At 57.1% G+C, this 23,049-nt stretch overlaps 1 protein-coding gene across 4 annotated transcripts in view; it reads right to left on the reverse strand.

Annotated features, from left to right (window-relative positions):
- SYNE3 (spectrin repeat containing nuclear envelope family member 3) overlaps positions 1 to 23,049 on the reverse strand; it is an 88,880-nt gene that overhangs the window by 36,323 nt on the left and 29,508 nt on the right. For all 4 annotated transcript variants that reach the window (XM_042990474.1, XM_042990471.1, XM_042990473.1 and 1 more), the window contains exons 2-5: positions 18,563 to 18,720; positions 10,590 to 10,762; positions 9,239 to 9,548; positions 1,093 to 1,254 (exon numbers count right to left, since the gene is read on the reverse strand). In XM_042990474.1, coding sequence (XP_042846408.1) covers positions 1,093 to 1,254; positions 9,239 to 9,548; positions 10,590 to 10,762; positions 18,563 to 18,706 — 789 coding nt within the window. In that variant the 5' untranslated portion in view covers positions 18,707 to 18,720. The remainder of the gene's footprint in view (positions 1 to 1,092; positions 1,255 to 9,238; positions 9,549 to 10,589; positions 10,763 to 18,562; positions 18,721 to 23,049) is intronic.

Below are 23,049 nucleotides of genomic sequence, written 5' to 3' on the forward strand. Positions count from 1 at the left end.
GAGTTTTGAGAAATATGCACACCCACGTAGTGCACATTGTTACCAAAATATAGAGCATTTCTAACATCCCAAAAGATTCTAGAACTCCATGTATCTGAAAGCATTGGCTATATTATCTTTTGAAATTGGCTTCTTTCCACGTCATGTTTTTTGGATTCTTCCATGCTGTCGTAGGTCTTAGCACTTCATTCTTCTTTGTTGTGAGTAGTATTCCTTTATATATAGATACAGACGTGGACATGTGATTTATATCTAATCTATATCTATATCTATATCATCGATATCTATCTCCCGTGCCACAATATGTGAATCCAACACTCTGCTGATTAAAATCTGAGGTGTTTTCAGTTTGGGACTATTACAAATAAAGTTCCGACGAACAGTCTTACATTAGTCACATAAGATTTTGGCGGGGGGGAATGTCGTTGTTCACTGGTTTTTAAACAAGAGTCAACTTACATACAAATATTAAATGGTACAGGTGCTGTAGATCTGTGGCAAAATTTATAAAGTCGTCCCCGAATTACTGCACATACTCTTAACAGTCCCTTTATGGAGGAAGTCAGAAGCTCATTCAAGGTCACAGCCATTCAAGAAGGCCGGAGTGGACCAAGCCTGTCTCCACTGCAGGCCTGATGCCTACACCAGGGCTCCTTACCCGCGGCACGACCGATACCTGCGGTCGGACAGGTCTGCTGGGGGGGGCTGTCCTGCCCGTCACAAGGTGCATAATAGCATCGGATCTGGCCTCTACCCGCTACATGCCAAAAGCATTTCCGCCCTCCGTCGTAACGACCAAAAAATGTCTCCAGACGTTGCCAAGTGTCCCCCATTTGAGACCCACTGGTCTAGACCACGCTGCTGTGACCTTGGGTTTCCAAGTGCCCCGCTGGCTCGGAGATTTCTGTAAAGCAGCCGAGGCCCCACATCTACTGCGCTAGATTCCACACGTCTCCTCGTGTGCGCTCTGCGTGCCGTGGCTCTTGTATCCCCCGGGGCCCCCAGCACATCCCAGTAAATAAACAACACAGAAGCCCAGTAGCTGAGCATTTCCTCAGGGGACCCCTCTGGTAGAGACGCGGTCAAGTTTACCTGCAGCGCGCAGAGACGGCCCTCGGTGGTCAGTTTGCAGTTCCGCCCCAGGCAGCTGCTCACCCTCTCCACCACCGCCTTCAGCCACAGCTGGAACTCGTCCACGCCTGCCTGGAAATGCTCGTGCTCCCGGGTCACCTGCTCCAGCAGGTCCACTCTGTCCTGTGGGAGGGGAGGACGGTCACCACCTATGCAGGTCCCCAGCCCAGGCTGCCCTTGGCCTTCAAGGCCTACGTGTGTGTGCGTGCGCGTGTGTGTGCGTATGCGTGTGTTTAGGGGGTGTGAGATACAGTCGACCGTCTGCCCTTTTGCCGAAGATAAAGACATCCCAGTGGCTCTTCTCCACCTTATTAGCCGTAACCCGAGAGACTCTTGGTCAGAGCATGTCCACACTGGGCCCGCCAACTCCACAGCTGGCTTTCTTTCCTGCCGTGTCCGGGGAATGGGACTCAAGACACGGGTATTTAGGGGCACCTGGGTGGCTCAGTTGGTTAAGCGTCCAGCTCTTGATATCGGTTCACGTCATGACCTCACGGTTTGTGAGATCGAGCCCCGCATCGGGCTCTGCACTGACAGCATAGGATTCTCTCTCTCTCTCTCTCTCTGCCCCACCCCTTACTTGCATACACACTCTCTCTCTCTCTCAAAATAAATAAACATTAAAAAAATGACAGGAACAGGGGCACCTGGGGGCTCGGTCGGTTAAGCATCCAACTTTGGCTCAGGTCATATATCATGGTTTGTGAGTTCGAGCTCCGTGCTGACAGCTCAGAGCCTAGAGCCTGCTTCAGATTCTGTCTGTCTGTCTGTGTCTCTCTCTCCCTGCCCCTCCCCCGCTCACATTCTGTCCCTCTCAACGATAAACGAACATGACAGGAACATTTAACAACTCCTGCTGCACAACGCTGTCATTGGAGCGCTCACCAAGGTGCCGGGAGCACCCAAGGAACTTTCCGTACATTGTCATCTCACTGCGCTCTCCTGACCACCCAATCAGGTGGCACCATTATTATCCCCGTCTGACACATGGGGAAACGGAGGCACAGAGCGGCGCCTCAGAAAGCACTTGCCCAAGCTCACCTGGGTAGGGAAGGACCAAATTCAAACCCAGAAGGCCAGACTGGGCCAACGGCATCCGTGCCCCAAGCCGGTGGTGTGTGCAGCGCATGCAAATACACAGGAGGCCGTCCCCCCTTCCTCACGGGTCCGGCGTTGCTGGCGGCATGGGCTGGAGTCACCTCGGTTTTCAGACAACCCTACTCTAGTCCTCGCCACACAGGGGCAAGATGGTGTCCCGAGCGGGGCTGTCATCTGAGAAATAAATGCCCCTTCTATCAGACCTGTGTGCCCAGGAACCGTTTCTCAAACACGCCCCTGATCGCAACACCATTTCTCTCAAGCCCTCCATGGCTCCCCGCTGCCCGCAGGCCCGGATCCAAGTGCTGCAGCATTCTGGTCAAGGGCAGGACCCCGCGATGTGGCTGTGGCCTTGCAGTCAACACCCTGGGTTTGGAGGGTTTGCCCGTGACTTGAACCCTGGCCTGCTACGTGCCCGCGTCTCTCTGTGCGTGTGGTTAATAACAACCCCACCTCACTATGGCGCAGTGGAGTCAAATGAGGCAGAACTCACGTGACCCCGGAACCGCACTGGGCAGCTCGTAAGCACCTGTGAGCCATTGATTGCTGTCACCTGGGCTCTTGTCGCACCCAACCGAGCGGGAGTGGGTGCAGTTCTGCCCGGCCACGCTGACCTCCGGGCCCCACAGCCTCTCTGACTTGGCCCGCTGCCCCAGGCTGACTTAGCAGCCTTCCCTTTGTCCTGTGGTTCCCTTCTGGCATTGTCCATGCCTCCCCATCCGCTGGGAGAGTCAAGAGCTCCCTACACACCAGGCGGCCCCTTGCTGACTTCCCCCCCAGGCTCTGTGAATGAGTGCTTCCCAAATGGCAGGAAGATTCAACACTGAGTGTGGCCGCTGGAGGGAAGTTTTCAAGGAGGGTCAAGAAGAGGGAAAGGGAGGACCTCCATTTACCAAGCACCTGCCAACGTGCCGGGAGCGTGACAAGCTATCTTACACTTAATCGTCACCACGATGCCAAGCCCTCCCGCTACACAGATGTCCAAGCCGAGGCTGGGAGGTCACGTAGCTCTTGACGGGCCTTCTGGACAAGAGTTAAATGGCAGGTGCCCAACTCCGAAACCACTGCTCTAATCCAGGGGTTGGCTGGCGGTGGAGAGTAGACGTTTTCGACTTTAGCCACCATGTGGCTTCTGTTGCAGCCGGTGATGCGTTCCTTCCGTTGTGCCACAGGCTGCCACAGACAACCACGTAGAACAGGCCTGTGTTCCGGTGAAACTGAAATATGGGGGCTGAAATGTGAATTTCATAGCATTTTTCCATGTCCTGGAAGATTCTGCGTTTTCTTTCCTGCCATTTAAGCGGGCAGAAACCATTTCTGGCTCCCAGGCCACGCAAAATCAGGAGATGGGCTCGATTTGGCCCACGGGCCCTCAGTAGCTGGCCTCCGCTCTCAGCCGGGGAGCAGGCTGTGTCCAGGAGTTCGCCGGCCCTCTGCTACAAAACCTGGTCAAAAGTGCTCCAAAGGGAAGCGCGGACAGACACGCGGGTTCAGAAAACTTCCCCGCTCTTCGTACATGCCTCCCCTGCCCTTTGAGAAAGTCCTCACCAAACCTGAAAACACGGGTTAATTCATTTAAATTTGCAACAGCCATGGCAGGGAGGAGAAGACACCCCCGCTTTGGAGATGGGGAAACCGAGGCACGGGACCGAGTCCTTCAGCGCGGAGCTGGGAACCTCCCACTCAGGGGAGCGTGGCCCGGAGAGCAGCGACAGCAGTGCCCCGCGGGGCCCGAATTCCAAACGCGGACCAAGAGACAGAGGCCACCGCCACCTCCTTCGCGACTCCCGCACCGGCCCCCCCTTCCCGCGGGGCTGTCTGCGTCCGTCCAAACCCTCCCAGAGCCTCCGCCGTCCCCGGGAAAGCCTCATTTATGAAACGAAGTGGGTCAGGAATAACAAGCAGAGAATAAGCGCCGGGGCCCCTGGTCGACGCTGCCGGTGATAGATGTCGTCGCGCAGCAAAGGCTCCCCCGGATCGCGCTGGCCGGCGGCCCCGTGTGTGAGCGATGAGGTGCCAGCACTCGGGAAGCCCAGAGTAAATAAAAGCCTCCGTGATCGTGAGCAGGCCCTCGGAGAGCAGCGTGGCCCGGCAGGGCAGGCGTCTAGACGAGCGAGCCCCGTGCCAGGCGTAGCGATCACAGCACACAATTCAGCCGCTGCCGGCCGGCCACGTCGCAGAATGACAGGGGTGACGGATGGCGGCGGGGGGGGGGGGGGGGGGAGGGCCCTCCACCTGCCCTCATCAGACCAAACAACGAAACCATCTGCGGCGGGCAGGGTTGTCGGGAACGTCCAAACCCCACCAATTAACAAGGGCAGCGAGGACTGATGTCTCCGCAAGCCTGCGCCGGCCGGTTTGATTCATGGCCCAGGTGCCAGACGCACCCGCCTCCTTTGAGAGGCGCCCAGGGGAGGCAGGGAGGGGGAGGAGGCGGCTGCTGTGTGCCTGGCCCTTCAGAAAACGTACCTGGTGCATTAAAAACACTCATAGTACACCAACAGGACCCCACTGGCAGCCAGCCTGCTCTATTCTTGACTCTCAGTGTCTGGGGTTGACACAGCCCTATGGTCCCCCCCGCTCCCGGGCTTGGCCCGCTGATCTAGTCCTCGGATCTCCCTGCCGCGGGCGGTCGCAGAGGCCACGGGTCCGGAGGTGGCCCCCACGGCGCTCCTGGGCTCCCGTGCCCCTCCACACCAGAGGCTTTGCTAGTTAACATATCGGAAGCCAAAAGTGGATTCTCAGAGGTGAACACAATGGCCCGTTGACTAGCTTGAGAAATGTTGAAACGGGCTCTCTCGTTGGTGAAAGTCAAGGTATTAATACACACAAGGTCTGCAACGGACTGAGCTGTGTCCCCTAAATCCATAGGGTCAAGTCCTAACCCCTAATGTGATGGTATTTGGAGGTGGGGCCTTTGAGAGGTGACCGGGATCATGAGAGGTCATGAGGGTGGGGTCCCCATGAGGGGGTCAGTGCCCTAATAGGGAGAGACAGAAGAGAGCCTACTGTCCCCTGTCCCCCTCTTTCCGCCATGAGAGCAAGAAGGCAGCCATCTAGGGGTGCCTGGGGGGCTCAGTCGGTTAGGGGTCCGACTTCAGATCAGATCGTGGTCTCACAGTTTGTGAGTTCGAGCCCCGCGTCGGGCTCTGTGCTGACAGCTCGGAGCCCGGAGCCTGCTTCGGATTCTGTCACCAGGAATCAACTCTGCCAGTACCTTGTAGACTTCCCAGCCTACAAAACTGTGAGAAATAAATTTCTGTTGTTTAAGCCCCCCAGTCTATGGTGTTTGGTTACGGCAGCCTAAGCAGACTAAGGCAACACCACAGAGAGCCACCCTGAGATAGGCCTGGATGCCTGGGGATTCTTACATGGCCCCAGTCCTGTCCCTGGGCTGGGGGATTTCAGCTGCCTGCTTCGGGATGGCCATCTTATCTGCCTTGAGAGCCTTTCGCGCAAGGTGAGGCCTTCATCAAATGTCCGAGGCAGGTGACTAGGAGGCATCTGGGCCACGGAGAATCTTCGGGGGCCCCAGAGGACATGCAGAGTTCCCTACCCTGCTTAGGATGGAGTTCGAGCATTCTCTTGTGGTCTAGGGCTGGCAGGAGGGGCTGTGACCAGGGGCTTGGGGTCTGGGGCTCTACCCCACTTTACTAATGAGGACTGTGGGGTTGGCAGTTAAATCTCGTTAAGGACAACGCCAAAGTTAGATTTTCTCAGTAGCTCCTCAGTCTTCTGAAGGTCAAGTTCCCTTCTAGAATCTGAAGGAAGCTGTGGCTCTTCTCCCCAGCAAAATGCACTCACGGTGTCCTTACACTCTGGATCCCCCGCTCTCCTGCCCTGCGAGCTGGTCGCTGCCTCCTAGAAACCTCTGGAAGCAATGTGCTCCCGCCTCCAGGGTCTCCACACTGCCCACTCACTGCTGCCTTCCACTGTCTCAGCCAGACCCACAGCAGCTCGGGCCGTCCGGGCTCCTCCCTGACGGGCACAGGGGACAGGACCTGGGGCACCACTGAGGGAAGACCCCACCTTGCGAGTCGCCTAGAACTTCTGGGTCTCTCTCGCGGGACAATGGCATCTGCCACTTACATGGGGTTTTTTTTAGGTCCGCAAAATGGGCCCAGTTCGAAACCTTCGCTCTCCACCACACGAGAAGGCTGGGGGGACCAAACGAGGTCAAAGACACGAAGAGACTTGGAAAGGACAGCAGTCGTCAACAAGAATTGTGAGGTCTATGATTTTTTGGACGCAGCGAGGGGAGGGTCCCCTAGCAGCGACTGTGAGAATCTCTGAGGTGATCGTTTGCACACGTGGGCCAGGACTGGTGCTCACCCGGTGCCCCTGGCACGCCCCCTCCACACACACGTGTACACATGTATACACACACACACACACACACACACACACACGGGCCAAACTACTTTCCATTTCCCGTCCTCCGCACGTTGCGCGGAAGGCTCTCTGCTGATTGACAGGTGCACCTGTTTCCTGTGAAGTCGCAATGAGGCCACGGGGGCAGACACCTTCTCTGCCCGGCCCCAGGGGCCGACCTGGAGAAAGAATCGCTGTTAAGCCTGCCCTTGCCACTCGGGACTTGGTAAGGGCCAGCTGACTGCGTATGTGAGAGCCAAAGTCCACACCCGCCTTGCCTGTCCATTCTGGCCCCTGCACAGCTGCCCCAGAACCTTCCGCCGCTTCCCTGGGGGGGGGGGGGGGGGGGGGGGGAGGGGGGCGGGGCTCAGGACTCGTGAGCCTCCAAGCTGAAGGGCGGGGCTCTCATTCATTCAATAAACAGCTTTGAGCACCTGCTCAAAGCTCCATTGTTGTTGCTATTGGTTCTCACTGCTGTCGGGGGGCCGAGGTGTCCTTTATGTGGGGAAACCAGGTGCCAGTTTTCAAAGAACTCCCTTGTGAACTGCCAGCAGGTAGGGCGAGCTGCCCTGAGGCCACACAGCTGGAAAGCTGGCAGAGCCTGGCTTGAACCCAGGCCCCTTCCCAAGCATTCAAGGACCAGAGTCCTGTTCTTGCTAGTGCATTCTCAGATCTCTGTCCATTACAGGTCTGTTGCCCTTAAACTGTAATCACGAAGGAGCCAGCAACACGGCAGACTAGAAAGCCTGGGCACCCTTCCACGATAGACGGCCGAAACGGCTGCATAAAATTTAACAAGCGTTGTTTACATGCACACACCGAGGTAAGTGACATCACGTGGACGACACGCAGAGATGTTACAGGTTGCTAAACTCACTTGTGTGCTTGAGGTTTTCCTGGGTTGAAGGCTCCGGTTGGAGGAGGAAGTAAGGCTTTGGGCCCAGAAGCAAAAAGGCAGGACCCTCAAGGGGCTGCGTCCCCCACCGTCAAAGGATGAACTAGAAAAATCTCCCCCTATGCACAATCCAGGAAAGAAGTTCGGGTTTCAGCGCGGGCTCTGGGGCAAAACCCGAAACAAAACAAACGAAAGACTGATCGCCTTTCAGCGTGTGGAGCCAGGGGCCTCTCTCGTAATTTTGGCTTGGGGTTCAAGTTCAGATGCAGGAATCCCCAAGTCAAGAACGCACTGATGTAAGCATAGGAACCATGAAGGTGAATTCCCAGGGGAGCCTGGCTGAGGGAAACGCCAGCCACTCCGAGCGTCAGGCCCCAGCCACGGGGGTCTGCAGATAAGGTCCTGCTTAGCACGAGCTCACAGCCCAGAACCACAAAGGCCCTAAGGCTCCACCACGACAGGAGACCCGATAAATTGCAGCGTCAGGCTCTGAAAGTTCAGCTACTTGAACAATCTGATGAAGACCGTAAAATACGTACACTCGGAATGATTACAGATACAACCCATACCCGGAAGGCGGGCAAATTTTACACGATGCGAAACAGAACAGTGAGTGTCATAAAAACCCGATGAGAATTCCTTTGCAAGATACTAATAATTGAACTTGATAGCTCAGAGGACCGGTTAAAAATCAAGGATATAATGGGGTGTGGGGGATGGGGACAAAGAACAGGCAGAAGGACGGGGGGAAGGGCAAAAGAGAGCAGCGGAGGAAGGGCGGGGAGAGGAGAAGAGAAGCCGGGCAAAGGTGAGCATCACAGTCCGTCAGTCAGGCGGTCAGTGCCCGCGTGTTAAGCACCGACACGTGTACTCAGCGCTGAGCGGCTGTGGGTGGGCAGACGACAGATAACAGGCTGACGGGTGGGTGAAGGAGGAGGGGTCGGTGGTGGAGTGGGTGAAAGGTGTGTGGTAGTTAGGGGGTGGGTGACGGGTGGGTAGCGAGCAGGTGACGGGGAGACAGGGGACGGGTAGTGGACAGCAGACAGACACATGGGTGAACGGGTTGACGAGTAGGTGGATGAGCGTGTAGATGGCCGGGTGGGTGGTTACGTGGCTGTGCAGATGCACGAGAGGTTGGTGAGGCTGGTGGGAGAGAGCCGGAGGCGCGAGGAGGCGGACGGGAGCGTGGGCACAGAGAGACGTTTGGGCAGGTAAGTGGGTGGGTGTGGCTGGATGGTGAATGGCAGATAGGGTAGTTCAGTGGGGGTAGCTGGTGGGGGGGCAGGACGGTGGGTAGACGGAGGTGGTGGCTGGGTGGGTGAGTGGGTGTTGGGTGGTTGCTCAGCAGGTGGTGAGTAGATGGAGGGATAGGTGTATGGGGAGTGAATGGGTGGCTGTACAGGTAGACGGCGGTGGATAATGGCTGCACGGGGAGACAGAGGTGGCTAATGGATGCACAGGGAGACAGGTGAATATGGCTACATGGCTAGACAGTGGTGGATAATGGCTGCACGGGGAGACAGAGGTGGCTAATGGATGCACAGGGAGACAGGTGAATATGGCTACATGGGTAGACAGTGGTGGATAATGGCTGCACGGGGAGACAGAGGTGGCTAATGGATGCACAGGGAGACAGGTGAATATGGCTACATGGGTAGACAGTGGTGGATAATGGATGCACGGGGAGACAGAGGCGGATAATGGATGCACAGGTGAAGACAGAGCCCCCCACGCCTCACGCACCTGGGCTTTGGCCTTCACCGCGGCGTACTCGGCCTTCATCCTCTTCTGGGCATCTTCGTCCACACTGGGGTCCCCGATCCTGTTGAACAGGGAGGCCGCCTCCTCCAGCAGCCGGTCGAGGAGCACGGCCTGGTTGCCCACGTTGTGCAGCAGGACCTGGGCGTGGCTCAGCTGCCACTGCTTCTCCTTCAGGCCCAGCTGCAGCTCCACGGGCAGCTCCAGGACCACCATCATCTTCTGGAACCAGCGGTAGAACTCATCTCGAGCCAGCAGGTACTCGCTCCAGTGCAGCCACACCCACTCGATGCGGCTGTGGACAGAGAGAGGGGGGCCGTGAACGACCCGCCCACCTGGCCCCAGGGTCGGGCAGCCGCCCCCTCCCCAGTACTCGTGGGGGGGTGGGGGGGGGCTGTGGGCAGGAGCGCAATGAAATGACACTCTCTCTGGGCCTCAGGGTCACCTGGGCAGCTTGACGACCCTCCAGGTTCGGGGCCCTACCTCAGTGTGGTGGGAGTGTGTCTAATAATCGACACAGTGCAATAGTGTCTGGGGGGCTTGTGGCTGTTCGGTGGGGCAGAAGGCTGGGGGGCCTACGTGTGGGTTCCAGAGGCGCCACGAGCTTGCTGCATAACCCTGCCTCCTCGCCTGCCTCGGTTTCCCCGTCCGTAACACGGAGACGGCCCCATCTCTCCAGCCCACATCAAACGACTTTGCAATTCCAAGTGAGAGGGTTTGAAAAGCAGAAAGCACAGTGCAAAGTCGCCCCAGCCACTCAACCTTCTGGCTTCAGAGCGATGGAGGGGGTCCTGGCAGCTCCTGGTCCCTGAGGGCCCTACTGTGCCTCGCTCTTGACATTTGCTTCTCCTCTTGTGTCTTCCTGCAGCCTTCATCGAACGCTTGATTATACCCGTTGTCCAGATGAGGAGCCTGGGGCTCAGAGAGCTCAAGGAACTTTCCCAAGGCCACACAGCAAGCAGGCAGCAATCTCAGGTCTGCCTAACCCCCCCATCCCTCCCTGGCTCTCAGGGGCAGCACAGGATCTAGGCTACGTCGCCAGCCAGGCAACAGGGCCACTCCGCCATTCTGCTGGGGGACGAACACATGGCGAGTCTACTAAGAATTTAGTGTTGGCAAAACCCGATGGACTCCCACTGCCATTATCATCATTAAGCTCGATTATAATTAGAAAGAGGCAGGCAGGGCTGGCGCACATCCCAAGAGAGCATCCTGTTCCCAGCAATCCCAGGACCGGAGAAATGTCCCCGGGGTAGAGGCCCCAGGACAGCGCGGTGCTGGACGAGGAGGGTCAACAGAGGCTGCGAAGGCCCGGCGGGGTCCCCAGCCGCCTTACCTGTGACAGTGGGTCATGTAGGTGACCGTCTCCTCCCACTGGGCTTTGATGTCCTTCAGCTGGGCCAGGATCTCGGGCTTCTGGCCGTCACGGCAACACGCCAGGAGGCCCTCCGCCGCCCGCAGCACGACGTCCACCTTCACGCGCCCCTCCGGCTCCAGCTGGCATATTTTCTGTCGTGGACACAAAAGCCGGTTTCCAGGGGTTAGACAAAGCCACGAGCAGGCAGAGCCTTGGCGTTAACGGTGGCGTGATGGAAAGAGCCGGGACTCTGAGGCCAGAGGGGCTGGGGTTCAAATGGTGGCCCTTGCAGCTTTCTCCTGTGACCGTGGGTGGCCAGCTAAAGGCCCTGAGGTCGGAAGCAAGGCACTGACGAGGGGAGCACAGAACCGTGCAGCCGTCTGCTGGCCTAAGTCCCTTCCCTTTCCCACTGGGCCGCTTCGGGCTGTGCGAACTCACGCACGTCTCACCATCTCCCTGGCCTCGGTTTTCTCGTTTGTAAAATGGGGTTATTCATAGTACCGAGCTCCCAGATTTTTTTCAGTATTAAGTGAGAAAATGCAACGTAGGGGCGCCTGGGTGGCTCAGTCGGTGAGGCGGCCGACTTTGGCTCAGGTCGTGATCTCGCTGGGTTTGTGAGTTCAAGCCCCGCGTCGGGCTCTGGGCTGACGGCTCAGAGCCTGGAGCCTGCTTCAGATTCTGTCTCTCCCTCTCTCTCTCTCTCTCTGCCCCTCCCCTGCTTGTGCTCTCTCTTTCTCTCTCAATAATAAATAAATAAATGTAAACATTTTTAAAAAAATAAACGAGAAAACGCAAGGTGCACGTCGCGGTGTGTGGGGCTGTGAGAATCTGCCTCTCACGTCTACCGCAGGGAGTGGGCTTGACCCGGGGCCCCAGCCGAGGCTCCGGAATTCTCTCTGAATTTGCACTTCGCTCCGAGGCCTTGCTCCCTCAGCTGCTCCCACCAGTGACCAAGCAGGAAGAGGAAGGCAGGCCTGTTCCCCTGTGGCATCGGGCTCCTCTGATGGGTGACTGGTCCAGGAGGCCCCACGGCCTTGCCAGACTCCCACAGAGCCACACCGCGGTCCCAGACACTCCCTGGTCTCCCGGATTGGGGGTCAGACCTGCGTCGGGCTGACCTCGCCCCTCCCAGCCTTCCTGGGCTCCCAACCTGTTCTCTCATGGAAGTTTCCCTATCAAACATCTCGTGCGTTTAGTCTCATCTTGGCCTTGGGCTGTGGGAGGACCAACACGAATATACAACGTCTAGCAAGTAGCATATTTCTGATTAACATCAGCTCTTGTCCTTACTACCTGCCGTTATTTAGTTCTTTGGCAACTCAAGCGTGGTCTCTGTAGGAAAAGTACAATTGGATTCCAACTCCAGAGCCATTCCCTCCTACCTGCTTGACCTTTGTCACGGTACTTCGATTCGCGAGGCCTATGAAATGGGGGAAGAGGACAGTTACACCACCCAGGGCTCCAGGAACGTTCCGCGAAGCCGAGAGAGCCCTGGGCACACCGCCTGGCCCAACACTAATAGTGTTCACTCTCATGAAGTTCAAGCTCTATTCCCCAGCCTGTCTCCCTGGGAGGCTGGCAGCCAGCCTTCCCTGAATGAAGTCCCAGTGGGCCAGCCGTCTCTGACCCCTCTCTGTGGATGGCGCAGGGGTGGGGGAGGGGGGAGCGAAATGCTGCTTCATTGATAGCTGTGTGACCCCAGGCAGGTTGCCCGATCACTCTGGGCCTCCCTCTCTTACCCTGAGATTGTGATAACAATGCCTGCTTTGTCTACCCCATAGGGTTCTAACATTAATTTTTGAAAATACAGTTAGTTAAAACATCGATGTGTCAGTATACTTCGTAAACGGGGGGGTGTAAAAGGTGTAGATCTTTTCTGAGATGTGCAAGTGAGCAAGGGTGTCAATCCTTTCGGTTGCTTCACGTGAGACTGGTTAGCGATGACGGCGACGATGATGTAGAGAGGGACGTCCCCTCCTACCTGTGTTATCAGAGTGAAATTAAACAAGCTCCTTCCACACAGGCTCTCTGCGGTCCATGAGTGTGTGTTTCGGGGTGGGGGGCAGATGAGAGTGGAGAGCGGGGAGATACCCCAAGAAGGGGAAAGCCGTTTTGTTTGTTGTTTGAGCCCGGCCGAGCGGAGGGATGTGGCAGGACCCCGCAGGGTCACGGCTGCGACGAGAATCCGACCGAGACCCCAAGTCCCGCTCAGCAGCAGGCAGCGATGTAGAAGACAAAGGTACTATGGCAATTAGTGTGGACCAAAGGTCCGAGGGCCACTGCGGGATGTTCTGGGCTGAGCGAGATTACCCACCCCCCGCGTGGAACATTTCACACCACTCAGGAGCGGGAGCCCCACAGGGCGGCTGGGGAGGAATTTCGTGCCATCCCGTGACATTCAGTTTCATTAAGGACCTGTTATTTCTGACACCCAGCGCTGAGGAACAGACTGCAGACCCACCCTCCAAGCTAGGAAGACGCACGCCGCGGAAATCGCAGTTAACGGACGAGGGCGCTGGGAACCCACAGAAACCTTGAGCTTTGCAGGGCTGTTCTCTGCAGCAGCCAGAGAGGCCTCCTTTCCGCCTGCTGTGCAGAGGAGGCTCAGTCAGAATCCAGAATCGAGGGAGCCAACGGCTTTGGAGAAGAAGCTGAATTCGTTCTCTCCGCCACACCCAGAGGGAGCCAGCTGGGCCTGGAAAGTCCCCATGAGGACAACGGCCCCTTTCCCAAAGCCTCGTTTCCTGATTGTGTGACCTCCTCTAGGCCTCTGGACTCTTGCTCTCCTGACTCCTGCTCGGAGACGGGCAGGCCGGACGGGGGAGACACGGCAGACGCCCCACTCCCTGCCCTTCGCAGGGGAGTGAGTCTGCTGCTTTCCTGCCAGAGACAGAAAAGCCGGCCAGCCCCAAAGGCAGGCAGAACACCAAGCCCTACCTGGCCCAAAGCAGAAACGTCTGCCCCCAAACCGAAATATCAACCAATGGGATGTTTGCTGGAGGCTGGGGGGCCAGGAGGCCAGAGGCCGTGGCTACGCTGGCAAATCCAGCTTTCCAGAAGTAGTTTCCACCTTTCTTCACCGCAGTCATGACTACGCTCTTCGGCTGGTGTGAGGTTCTTTTAGAGCTGATCACCAGCAGATCCAGGAGTGCTTGGCAGGAGGGACGAGCCAGCTGGGACGGAGTACAAAACTATTCTGATTGGAAGGAGCCAATGAGGGCAACAGTCAGGTGGGGGGTGGATGGAGGGAAAACTTTGGGGAGAGAAGAAAAGATAGATCAGGAAAGCCGGACGGAGGGGGTTAGTCAGGGCTTTCCATCAGTGCAGCCAAGACCAGGTAGGCACTGCGCTGGGTACTGTGCTTGGTACTGGGTGGGGTACTGAGCTGAGCACTGCACTGGGTACTGTGTGCAGTGCTGTGCTGGGTACTGAGTTGGGCACTGTGCTGGGTACTATGCTTGGTACTGGATGGGGTACTGAGCTGAGCTGGGTACTATGCTAGATACTATTCTGGGTACTATGTGCAGTACTGTGCTGGGTACCTAGTTGGGCACTGCTGGGTACTATGCTTGGTACTGGGTGGGGTACTGAGCTGAGCACTGCACTGGGTACTATGTGCAGTGCTGTGCTGGGTACTGAGTTGGGCACTGTGCTGGGTACTATGCTTGGTACTGGGTGGGTACTGAGCTGAGCACTGCACTTGATACTATGTGCAGTACTGTGCTGGGTACCGGGTTGGGCACTGTGCTGGGTACTGTGCTTGGTACTGGGTGGGGTACTGAGCTGAGCACTGCACTGGGTACTATGTGCAGTACTGTGCTGGGTACCGGGTTGGGCACTGTGCTGGGTACTATGCTTGGTAGTGGTGGGGTACTGAGCTGAGCTGGGTACTATGCTAGATGCTATTCTGGGTACTATGCTGGGTACTATGTGCAGTACTGTGCTGGGTACCTAGTTGGGCACTGCTGGGTACTATGCTTGGTCCTGGGTGGGGTACTGAGCTGAGCACTGCACTGGGTACTATGTGCAGTACTGTGCTGGGTACCGGGTTGGGCACTGTGCTGGGTACTATGCTTGGTAGTGGGTGGGGTACTGAGCTGAGCTGGGTACTATGCTAGATACTATTCTGGGTACTATGCTGGCTACTGTGTCGGGCACCGGGGTCCAGGAGGAGCCTAGTGCTTGCAGGCCGTGCTGGGGTCTGCAGAGAAGAGCACAAATGACTAACAGAGCCACCGACGCCACGGGGTAGCTACTGGAGCTCCAGTGAGGGATCTGGGGAAAGCTAAGGCTTGGTGGGCAGTAGGTGGCGTCGGCACCGAGCCTCGGTGACGCGCAAGCCTTCGAGATGGGGCATGAGCAACGGCTGTGTCCGGAGGCCACGTCCTAGGAAAGGCAGCCCGTCTCTGGCCACAGAGGGGCCTGGAGGCCGGTCAGGAAGCAGCCTGGCTGAGGCCGGGCCCCGAGCGCAGGGCCGCAAGTCTGGAAACCAGAGGGCAAGGAGCTGGGACCTGGGGACCAGCTCCGGGAGGCCCGGGCGCGGCGGGCAGGCAGGGTCGGCGTGCGCGTGTCCCCGCATCGAAACCGCAAGAAATAACCCCATCCATCGGGCCGGCTCTGCCAGGACGCCCGCGCTCTGCCAAGCGCACCAGTAAGTCATTCGCCCCCATGTTCCGTCCCTCCTGCAAGGCGGCAACCATCGCCCCACCCCCACCCCACCCCACCCCCAATGAGCTGAAACCCAAGGTGCTCCAGAAACTGTCCTAAGGCGCCACAGCCACGGCGGGGACTCGAACCCCGGGAGCAACCCTCTTCCCGGTCTCCCTTCACAGAAGGCTTTCACCACCACGAGGGTCCCGGAGCCGCCAACAGCCCCTCTGTACGCAAGGGGGAGAGGGCTCTGCTCGCACTCTGTAGCTAGGAAGTGAGGTCGCAGGAGGGCACGGGACTCGCTTCTGGCCACGCAGCTATGCGGCGTCAGAGCTGGATGGGAACTCACATCCCGGCCACTCTGGAGAAGAGTCACCCTGGACGCACATCACTGAGCTGGGGGGGGGGAGGGGGTGGGCACGAGACCCCGACCCCAGAGTGAGGCCCCACGGACTGCGGAGGTGGAAAAGTCACCAGACGCTCCCTTCACCAGATGGCAGGAGCGAAATGTTTTCTTTCTTATTGCAAAATTGGTTTTGAAATGTCAAGGCCCAGAAAATAGCATGCCTGAGCCCCATGGGAGAGCCAGAGGCGGAGCCCCTGGACGTGACCCCCTCCGCCTAGGCTCTGAGTCAAGTCCCTGGGGGCTCGGCCGGTGGGCGTGCTCCCCTCCGGTTTCCACCCTGGCCTGGCCGAGGGCTGTTCCCAAGGACCACCCTTGCCTTGGCTGCAGCCCGACCCACCACCGGAGGGGAATGGCCTGCCGGTAGAAGGGTGCAAGGTTCAAAGGGATTAGCAACCCTTGGCCTTGAAACAGCAAGTACACACGCAGGGCCGCGGTGTTCCGGGACACAGACTATCAGGAGCTGGGGCCAGAGCTCGGGGGCAGGGGGAGGGTTGCATTTCACAAGCACATACACACAAGCAAACGGGAGGGCATCCCAAGGAGAGGCAACAGCACGGGACAGAGACCTACAGACAGGAAATCTAGGCTGTCTGCCACCAGGACAGGATCTGTGCTTGGTAGATGGGACGGCCGGGACAGCTGAGGCTGGAAGATGGGGTGGTGCAGACAGTGGCAGACTTTGGTGCCAGGTGAAGCTTGGTTTTAGTTTTGTGGGCAATGGGGAGCCACGGAAGGTTCTAGAGGAGGAGAATAAACATCAATAACATCACGAGATCCTGTGCGGCCTGGATTATGTGTATAATCCCCCATTCCCCTTTATGCTGTGAGCCCCAGAGTAAAGTGTACCTTGCCGTCTCCACTGCCCCAGGACCCCCCACGGGGATGGCCAGTGATGCTCTGGACTCAGCCCTGGGCTCAGGTCCTGACAAGATCGGTTCCTAGAGTTTGGGCCCATCACCGCGTCTAGGAATCACATTCTATTATTGAAAACTGGGGACCATAAAACCACATTCACAGGGCTTTTGTGAAATTCAACATGAAAGCTGACGGTGCGGCCCCGGGCACGTGACAAACAGGTGCCGAATGAATGTCGGGTCCCCTCCGTCTGATCTGTGAGGACCAATCATTTGATAAATGCCTCCTGGTGACAGTAACAATGTGGATGAGGACCGAGGCCAAGTCCGACAACAGAAGGGTCTCCGGGCCGCCAACTCCTCTCCTTGAATCCCTGACCTTCCTTCCAAGTTTCCAACCTACCATCCCCCTGTCGCAGCAACGACATCCAAGCTCCCTGGCTCAGTGTTCCAGGCCGTCACCCTCTGACCCCTGACCGCCCGTCTGGCCCTGTCCCCGGCTCCTGCCTGATGGCTGGTGCTACCCCAACCCAGCCTTGCTGGGGCCCTGAGCACGTGCCTCGGGCTATGCCCACCTGCTGGGTCTCTCTCCTCTGCTGCTCCCTCCCCCTAGAGCCCCCTCCTCTCCACCCTCACCCCTGCGGCCCCCAGCCTGGCGACCTCGTCTGTCTTTCAGCTTCAGCAATAAAGTCACTTGTCCCCAGAGGCCTGATGCCCCAGGCTGCCTCAGAGAGTCCCGGGTTCTCTGCTCACTCCACTGTCCAATTGGGAAGCCTCTGGCCATATGACTTAAAAGTGGTCCCCCACTGTCTGCCCTGCCGGGCTCGGTTTTACTGTGAATGCCCATCTCCGATCATCTGAGAGGCACGTGTCCTGGCAGGGAAGCAGAAAGCCCATCCGACAAGGAATCAGAAGACTCAACTTCCAGGCTGGAATGTCCCACCCGGAGACCTTTTCAACGTGGACAAGGCACCTCTCTGAGACTCAGTTTCCCCATGCATAAAATGCAGACCATGGCTCTCCCTTCGTGACGTGGTTGTGAGCCTTAAACCATCGGCCCTGAAAAGATGATACGAATTTTCTTCATTTTGACTGTTTCCAAAACGAGGATTGGGTATTTTCAATAAGATGCACAAAATCAGTGAGACAGCACACCCAAGAAAGCACGCAGGACACTGGGTGTGCGGCCAGCACCCCTTCTAGCCTGGTCAGGAGATCAGTTTGTGTACGAGAAGGTGGCCCCCCCCCCTTAAAAAGCGACCATTGTTAGCTGTCTATCCCAATGGGTGTGACCCCAGAGATGCGTAAGTCATGGCTTTGCCTACACGTGGGCAACGGAGGCCCAGAGAGGGATAGGGACTTGGCCGAGGTCACACAGCACTTTCACATCAGCATGGAGCCTATAACCCAGGTTCTGCCCCCTGGCCCCCTGGCCCCCTGGCCTGAAGCAGATGCCCTCAGATGGGGGCACCATAATGCCGGGCCAGGCAAGGGACACCAGCACTTCCGGTAGGCATAGCACCACACGCCTGAGGCCTGCCTCGTGCCAGGTGGGGAGCAAGGCCAGACCCTGGCCCTGGAGAAGCTGACAGGTCACTTCTCACGGGGCAGAACCCTTCTCCACCCTCCTGAAGGCCAATCTGGGCCCACCCAGACCCGGCCCAGGGAAGCCGGGAAGCGGCAGGAAGGACTGGGCTGGGGACCCCCCAACCCCGCCACCCCCCCCCCCCCCCCCCCGCCACCCTGGCCACAAGGTGCCTCTGCCAGGACGGGACAACCAGAAAGCCCCTCTAGCCCCTTCCTATGAAAGTGTGGTCCCAGGACCAGGGAGCGTGTTAGACATGCCAGAGTTGGGGTCCACCCTGACCCCCTGGATCAGAAGCGGCCCCCAAACCCAAATCCCCAGGAGATTCAAACACGTCAGAGTTTGAGAGAGACACTAGTCTAGTCCGCCCCTGCCATTTAAGAGTCAGGAAACACGAGGCCCGAGGGAGGGACACGGCCGAGGCCCCAGGGCTATGGAAGCCCCGGTCTCTGCGTACCTCGGTCTCCCGCAGCCTGGCCTCCAGGGCCGCCCGGGGCCCCTGGGTGTTGTCGTTGACCTGCAGCCGCTCCTGCACAGCCTTCATCCACTGCCGGGCTTCCTCCACGCTCCTGTCGAAGCCCTCCTGGGGCGGTTGAGTCATGGCACCTGCAGAGGCTGAAGGCAGGAACACGTGAGATCAGGCCAGCAGACGAGAAAGCAGGGTGACGCCGGATGGGGGTGGGGGACAGCCAACGCTGGGGACAGGCCCACACAGCACCAGGGCCCCTCCCGGCAGGCACGTCCGCCTGGCCCCACAGCTGGGGGCGACTGTGGTCGTCAAAGGGCCAAAGGACCCGGGAGGAAGGACAGGTCTCTCCTGTGGGAGCAGGGACAGCAGGTGCCGGGCGCTGGGCTGGCCTCTCAGCTCCCCTGCTGGAGACTCAGGGGCAATTCTCCTCTGTCTCTGTGGGTTGAAGCCCCTCCGCAAGGTGATCCCAAAACACATATACGGTCTGAGATGGGCACTACGGATAGCGAATCTTGAGCTGCATGGATCAAGAAGCCTCAACCGGGGGCGCCTGGGTGGATCAGTCGGTTAAGCGTCTGACTTCGGCTCAGGTCATGATCTCGCGGTCTGTGAGTTCGAGCCCCGCGTCGGGCTCTGTGCTGACCGCTCAGAGCCTGGAGCCTGTTTCAGATTCTGTGTCTCCCTCTCTCTCTGACCCTCCCCCGTTCACGCTCTGTCTCTCTCTGTCTCAAAAATAAATAAACGTTAAAAAAAAAAAAAAAAAAAAAAAAAGAAGCCTCAACTGAAGAAACACAGTTTTGGGCCAGGCTGATGCCAGCCCCAAAACCACGCCTGAATATCACGATCTCAGGGCTGGGGGTGCCCATGACAGACAGACAGGTGCCCGCTCGCTACTTCGCCACCAACTTGGGTCCACGGCAGACGTCACTGACGATCCACTGCCTTTGCATGTGAGACGATCCCCACCCGCTTTGCCCCCTTAAGCGACGCCTGCCTGCTGGCCTGGATCCTGCAGCCGAACCAGCCCTTGGCTACACTGCCCACAGCTCCCTTCTCCTGACCTCGTAGCTACGGACGCAGAGGCTCAGATTTTCGCGGGTAACTTTCTTAGAATCCCGTGCAGCCCAGGCAAGACTTTTCCTACATTCCGGTTCCAGTTGTCTGCTTATGGCAACTACCACCTACTTTGGATTAAAGTTATTTATATCTGCATCTTACGGGAAGGGATTGTATGTGGCTTATCTTCCAGCTCCCGCAACGCCTCGCACCATGGTGAAATGGCCCAGCATCGGTATAAAGTTCAATGCTGATGAACACAGCATTAGTTAAAAATGGCAAACAGGGGCGCCTGGGTGGCTCAGTCGGTTGAGCGTCCGACTTCAGCTCAGGTCACGATCTCGCGGTCCGTGAGTTCGAGCCCCGCGTCGGGCTCTGGGCTGATGGCTCAGAGCCTGGAGCCTGCTTCCGATTCTGTGTCTCCCTCTCTCTCTGCCCCTCCCCTGTTCATGCTCTGTCTCTCTCTGTCTCAAAAATAAATTAAAAAATTTAAAAAAAAAAATGGCAAACAGGACAAAGCTAGAAAAAGCCCAAATGCCCAATAACGGGGGGTTGGTTAAGGAAAGCACGGTGAGTATTTCAGGATATCACGCAGCCACTGAAAAGTATGCCTAAAATGAATTTAATAAGGGAGCATTCTTGCGATATAATGACACCCTCAAATTAGGCAAAATTGTATCTTTAGCAGACACGGCTCTCCACAACCAGTAAAAGCAAACAAAACCACAAAAGACTACCCTCACAGGGAAAGGTTGGGCGGTCTTGCCACGATGTGTCCACGTGACAAGGGGTGTGGGCTGCAGTGGCCCGAGTCACATCCCACGTGACCTCAGGCCTCTCTTTTCCGGGCACAGTGTTCTCGGAGGCCACCTGATTACGGACGATTTGCGTGCGGATGGTGGGAACACGCAGTTGGGAGTTTTTGTGTCCTTATTTTTCCTTAGGCGTCTTGTGAACTTTCTAGAAAGAGCATCACTTTCAACTTACACAGTCTCTTGACCTCGGCTGAACTGCGTTGGCCCTCTCTTCTGGACCGGCAGTCGGTGGTTCAACAAGTGCGGACAGAGGATTTGAACACCGCCCCCACCGCCCTGGGTGGGCTTTGCCACCAGATTGCAGGGGACAGCTGTCACCGCCGGGGGACGCTGTCGGCGGCGAGGGAGACCTGGGCCTGCGGCTCAGAGCTCAGTCTCCCAGCCTGTTCTCCTTTCAGAGCTGTTTGGAGTTTTTCTAACCATTTAATATGTTCCCTGAAGCCACTCCCAGTCTTTGAATGCTTCGTTTGTAAAGCACAGGAGACTGTGCGGGCGTTTAAATTGGTTCATTGTGACTTTAATCACTTGTCTAGTGTGGGACTTGATTGGCTTCCAAGAGCTGGGCTTTTACGTAACTTGACCGAGCGAGGAACGGGAGGGGCAGGGACGAGTCTCCCAGAGTCTCACATGGCACAACGGTGGCGGGGAAACGCTGCCCTAATCACCGAAAGGCCTGGAGAGCCCTTCTCCGCTCAGGTCAGGATCTCAGGGTTGGTGAGTTCGAGCCTCCAGTCGGGCTTTGCACTGACAGCGTGGAGCCTGTTTGGGATTCTCTCTCCCCGCCCTCGCTCTCTGCCCCTCCCCCACTCGTGCTCCCTCTCTCTCTCCCTCTCTCTCTCTAACACAAATAAAACGTTTAAAAATTTTTTTTTTCAAACAGACTGAACTGAGTCAATGAAGTACACACACGTGCACGCACAGGCACAGGCTTCTTTATTAACACATTAAATCACCAGCACTAACGCTGGGTCTAAAAACTACCAGAATTTCGAAGTAGCGACGAGCAGACACGACATCTCAAGATACGTACAACCTCACTGCAGCGTGAAAATAGGTGTGACGGAGTTACCACCACCGCTAAGGCGAGACAGAGCTTCACCTTGGCTTTGCCTCGTACCTAAAGGAGGGAACCGCCGTCAGGTAGAGGGTGCGAGGCGATGAGACTACGGCTTCCCATCCGAGTTCTGGGCCCCTAAATGGCCTCTCAGACCCGGACCTTGGGGAGGAAGCCTGCTCTATGCCTTCTCACGTAGGAAGGGGAGCCTGTTTTGTTACACGAGGTTGAGTTTCAAGAACCAAATGGGCAGCTCAAGAAAAGCCCACCCACAACTGACGTAAGGACCAGGAGGGCATCCCTCACTGAAAGCTTCCTGGGAATCTGTCTTGTGGAAGCCAGGGGCAGAGGTGTGGCGGGGCGGGGGGGAACGGGGACAGACCCACGTGAGCTTTGAGAGACGCCAACCACAGGGCCACAAAAGAGGGCTTGTCACCCGGCCTGGAGCCAGCAGGGCCGAGTGGAGGTGTTTGTTGCTGCGGGCTGTGGGAGGCTCCTGGGGGATGGTGAGGCTGGAACGTGGGAACTGGGAGGAGGTGACTGGAGGAGGCTGGTGGGGGCGGGGCGGTGTGCAAGGGCCAGATCACAGCCTTTGGAGCCAGGTCCAGGGCCCTGGGGACAACAGGGAGCCAGCAAATGTTCGGGTGGTGGTGACACAACTATTCTAGGCTTCAGACAGGTGACCCTGGCCAGGGAGGGTAGGGAGGGGAAATACAGTAGGGGGGCAGGGGTGGAGGCTGGGGGTCAGTGCAGACAGGGACAGCTGCGGGAGGCCAAGGACCATGAGGGAAGGACGAGGGAGGGAGCACGCAGGCATGCCTCTCCGGAGGAGAGTTCTCAGCCTTGGCAGGTTTGTTTGTCTGTCCTTGGACGGGTTGAACGGACATAGTATTAAAAAATGGGACTGCCTAGGGGCGCCTGGGTGGCTCCGTCAGTTATGTGTCTGGCTCTTGATCTCGGCTCAGGTCATGGTCTCACAGTTCGTGAGTTCGAGCCCTGTGTCAGGCTCTGTGCTGACAGTGTGGAGCCTGCTTGGGATTTTCTCTCCCCGTCTCTCTCTGCCTCTCTCCTGCTCTCTTTCTCTCGAAAAAATAAATAAACTTAAAAATTAAAAAAAAAAATGGGACTATGTATTTTCCAAACATTTTGGAGAAAGAAAGAGAGAGAGGAAGGAGGGAAAGAAGGAAGGAAGGAAGAAAAGAAAGGGAAAGAGAGAGGAAGGAAGGAAGGAAGGAAGAAAAGAGAAAAGGGGAGAAGAAGGAAGAAAGGAAGGAAAGAAAGAAAAAGGGAAAGAAGGAAGGAAGAAAAGAAGAGACAAAGGGAGAGGAAGGAAGGAAGGAAAGAAAGAGAGAGGTAAAGAAGGAAGGAAGAAAAGAAAGAGAAAGAGAGAGGAAGGAAGGAAAGAAGGAATGAAGAAAAGAGAAAAGGGAGAAGAAGGAAGAAAGGAAGGAAAGAAAGAAAAAGGGAAAGAAGGAAGGAAGAAAAGAAGAGACAAAGGGAGAGGAAGGAAGGAAGGAAATAAAGAGAAAAAGGGAGAGGAAAGAAGGAAG

Source organism: Panthera tigris, chromosome B3 (genome assembly GCF_018350195.1).
Source record: "Panthera tigris isolate Pti1 chromosome B3, P.tigris_Pti1_mat1.1, whole genome shotgun sequence".
Lineage (NCBI taxonomy): Eukaryota > Metazoa > Chordata > Mammalia > Carnivora > Felidae > Panthera > Panthera tigris.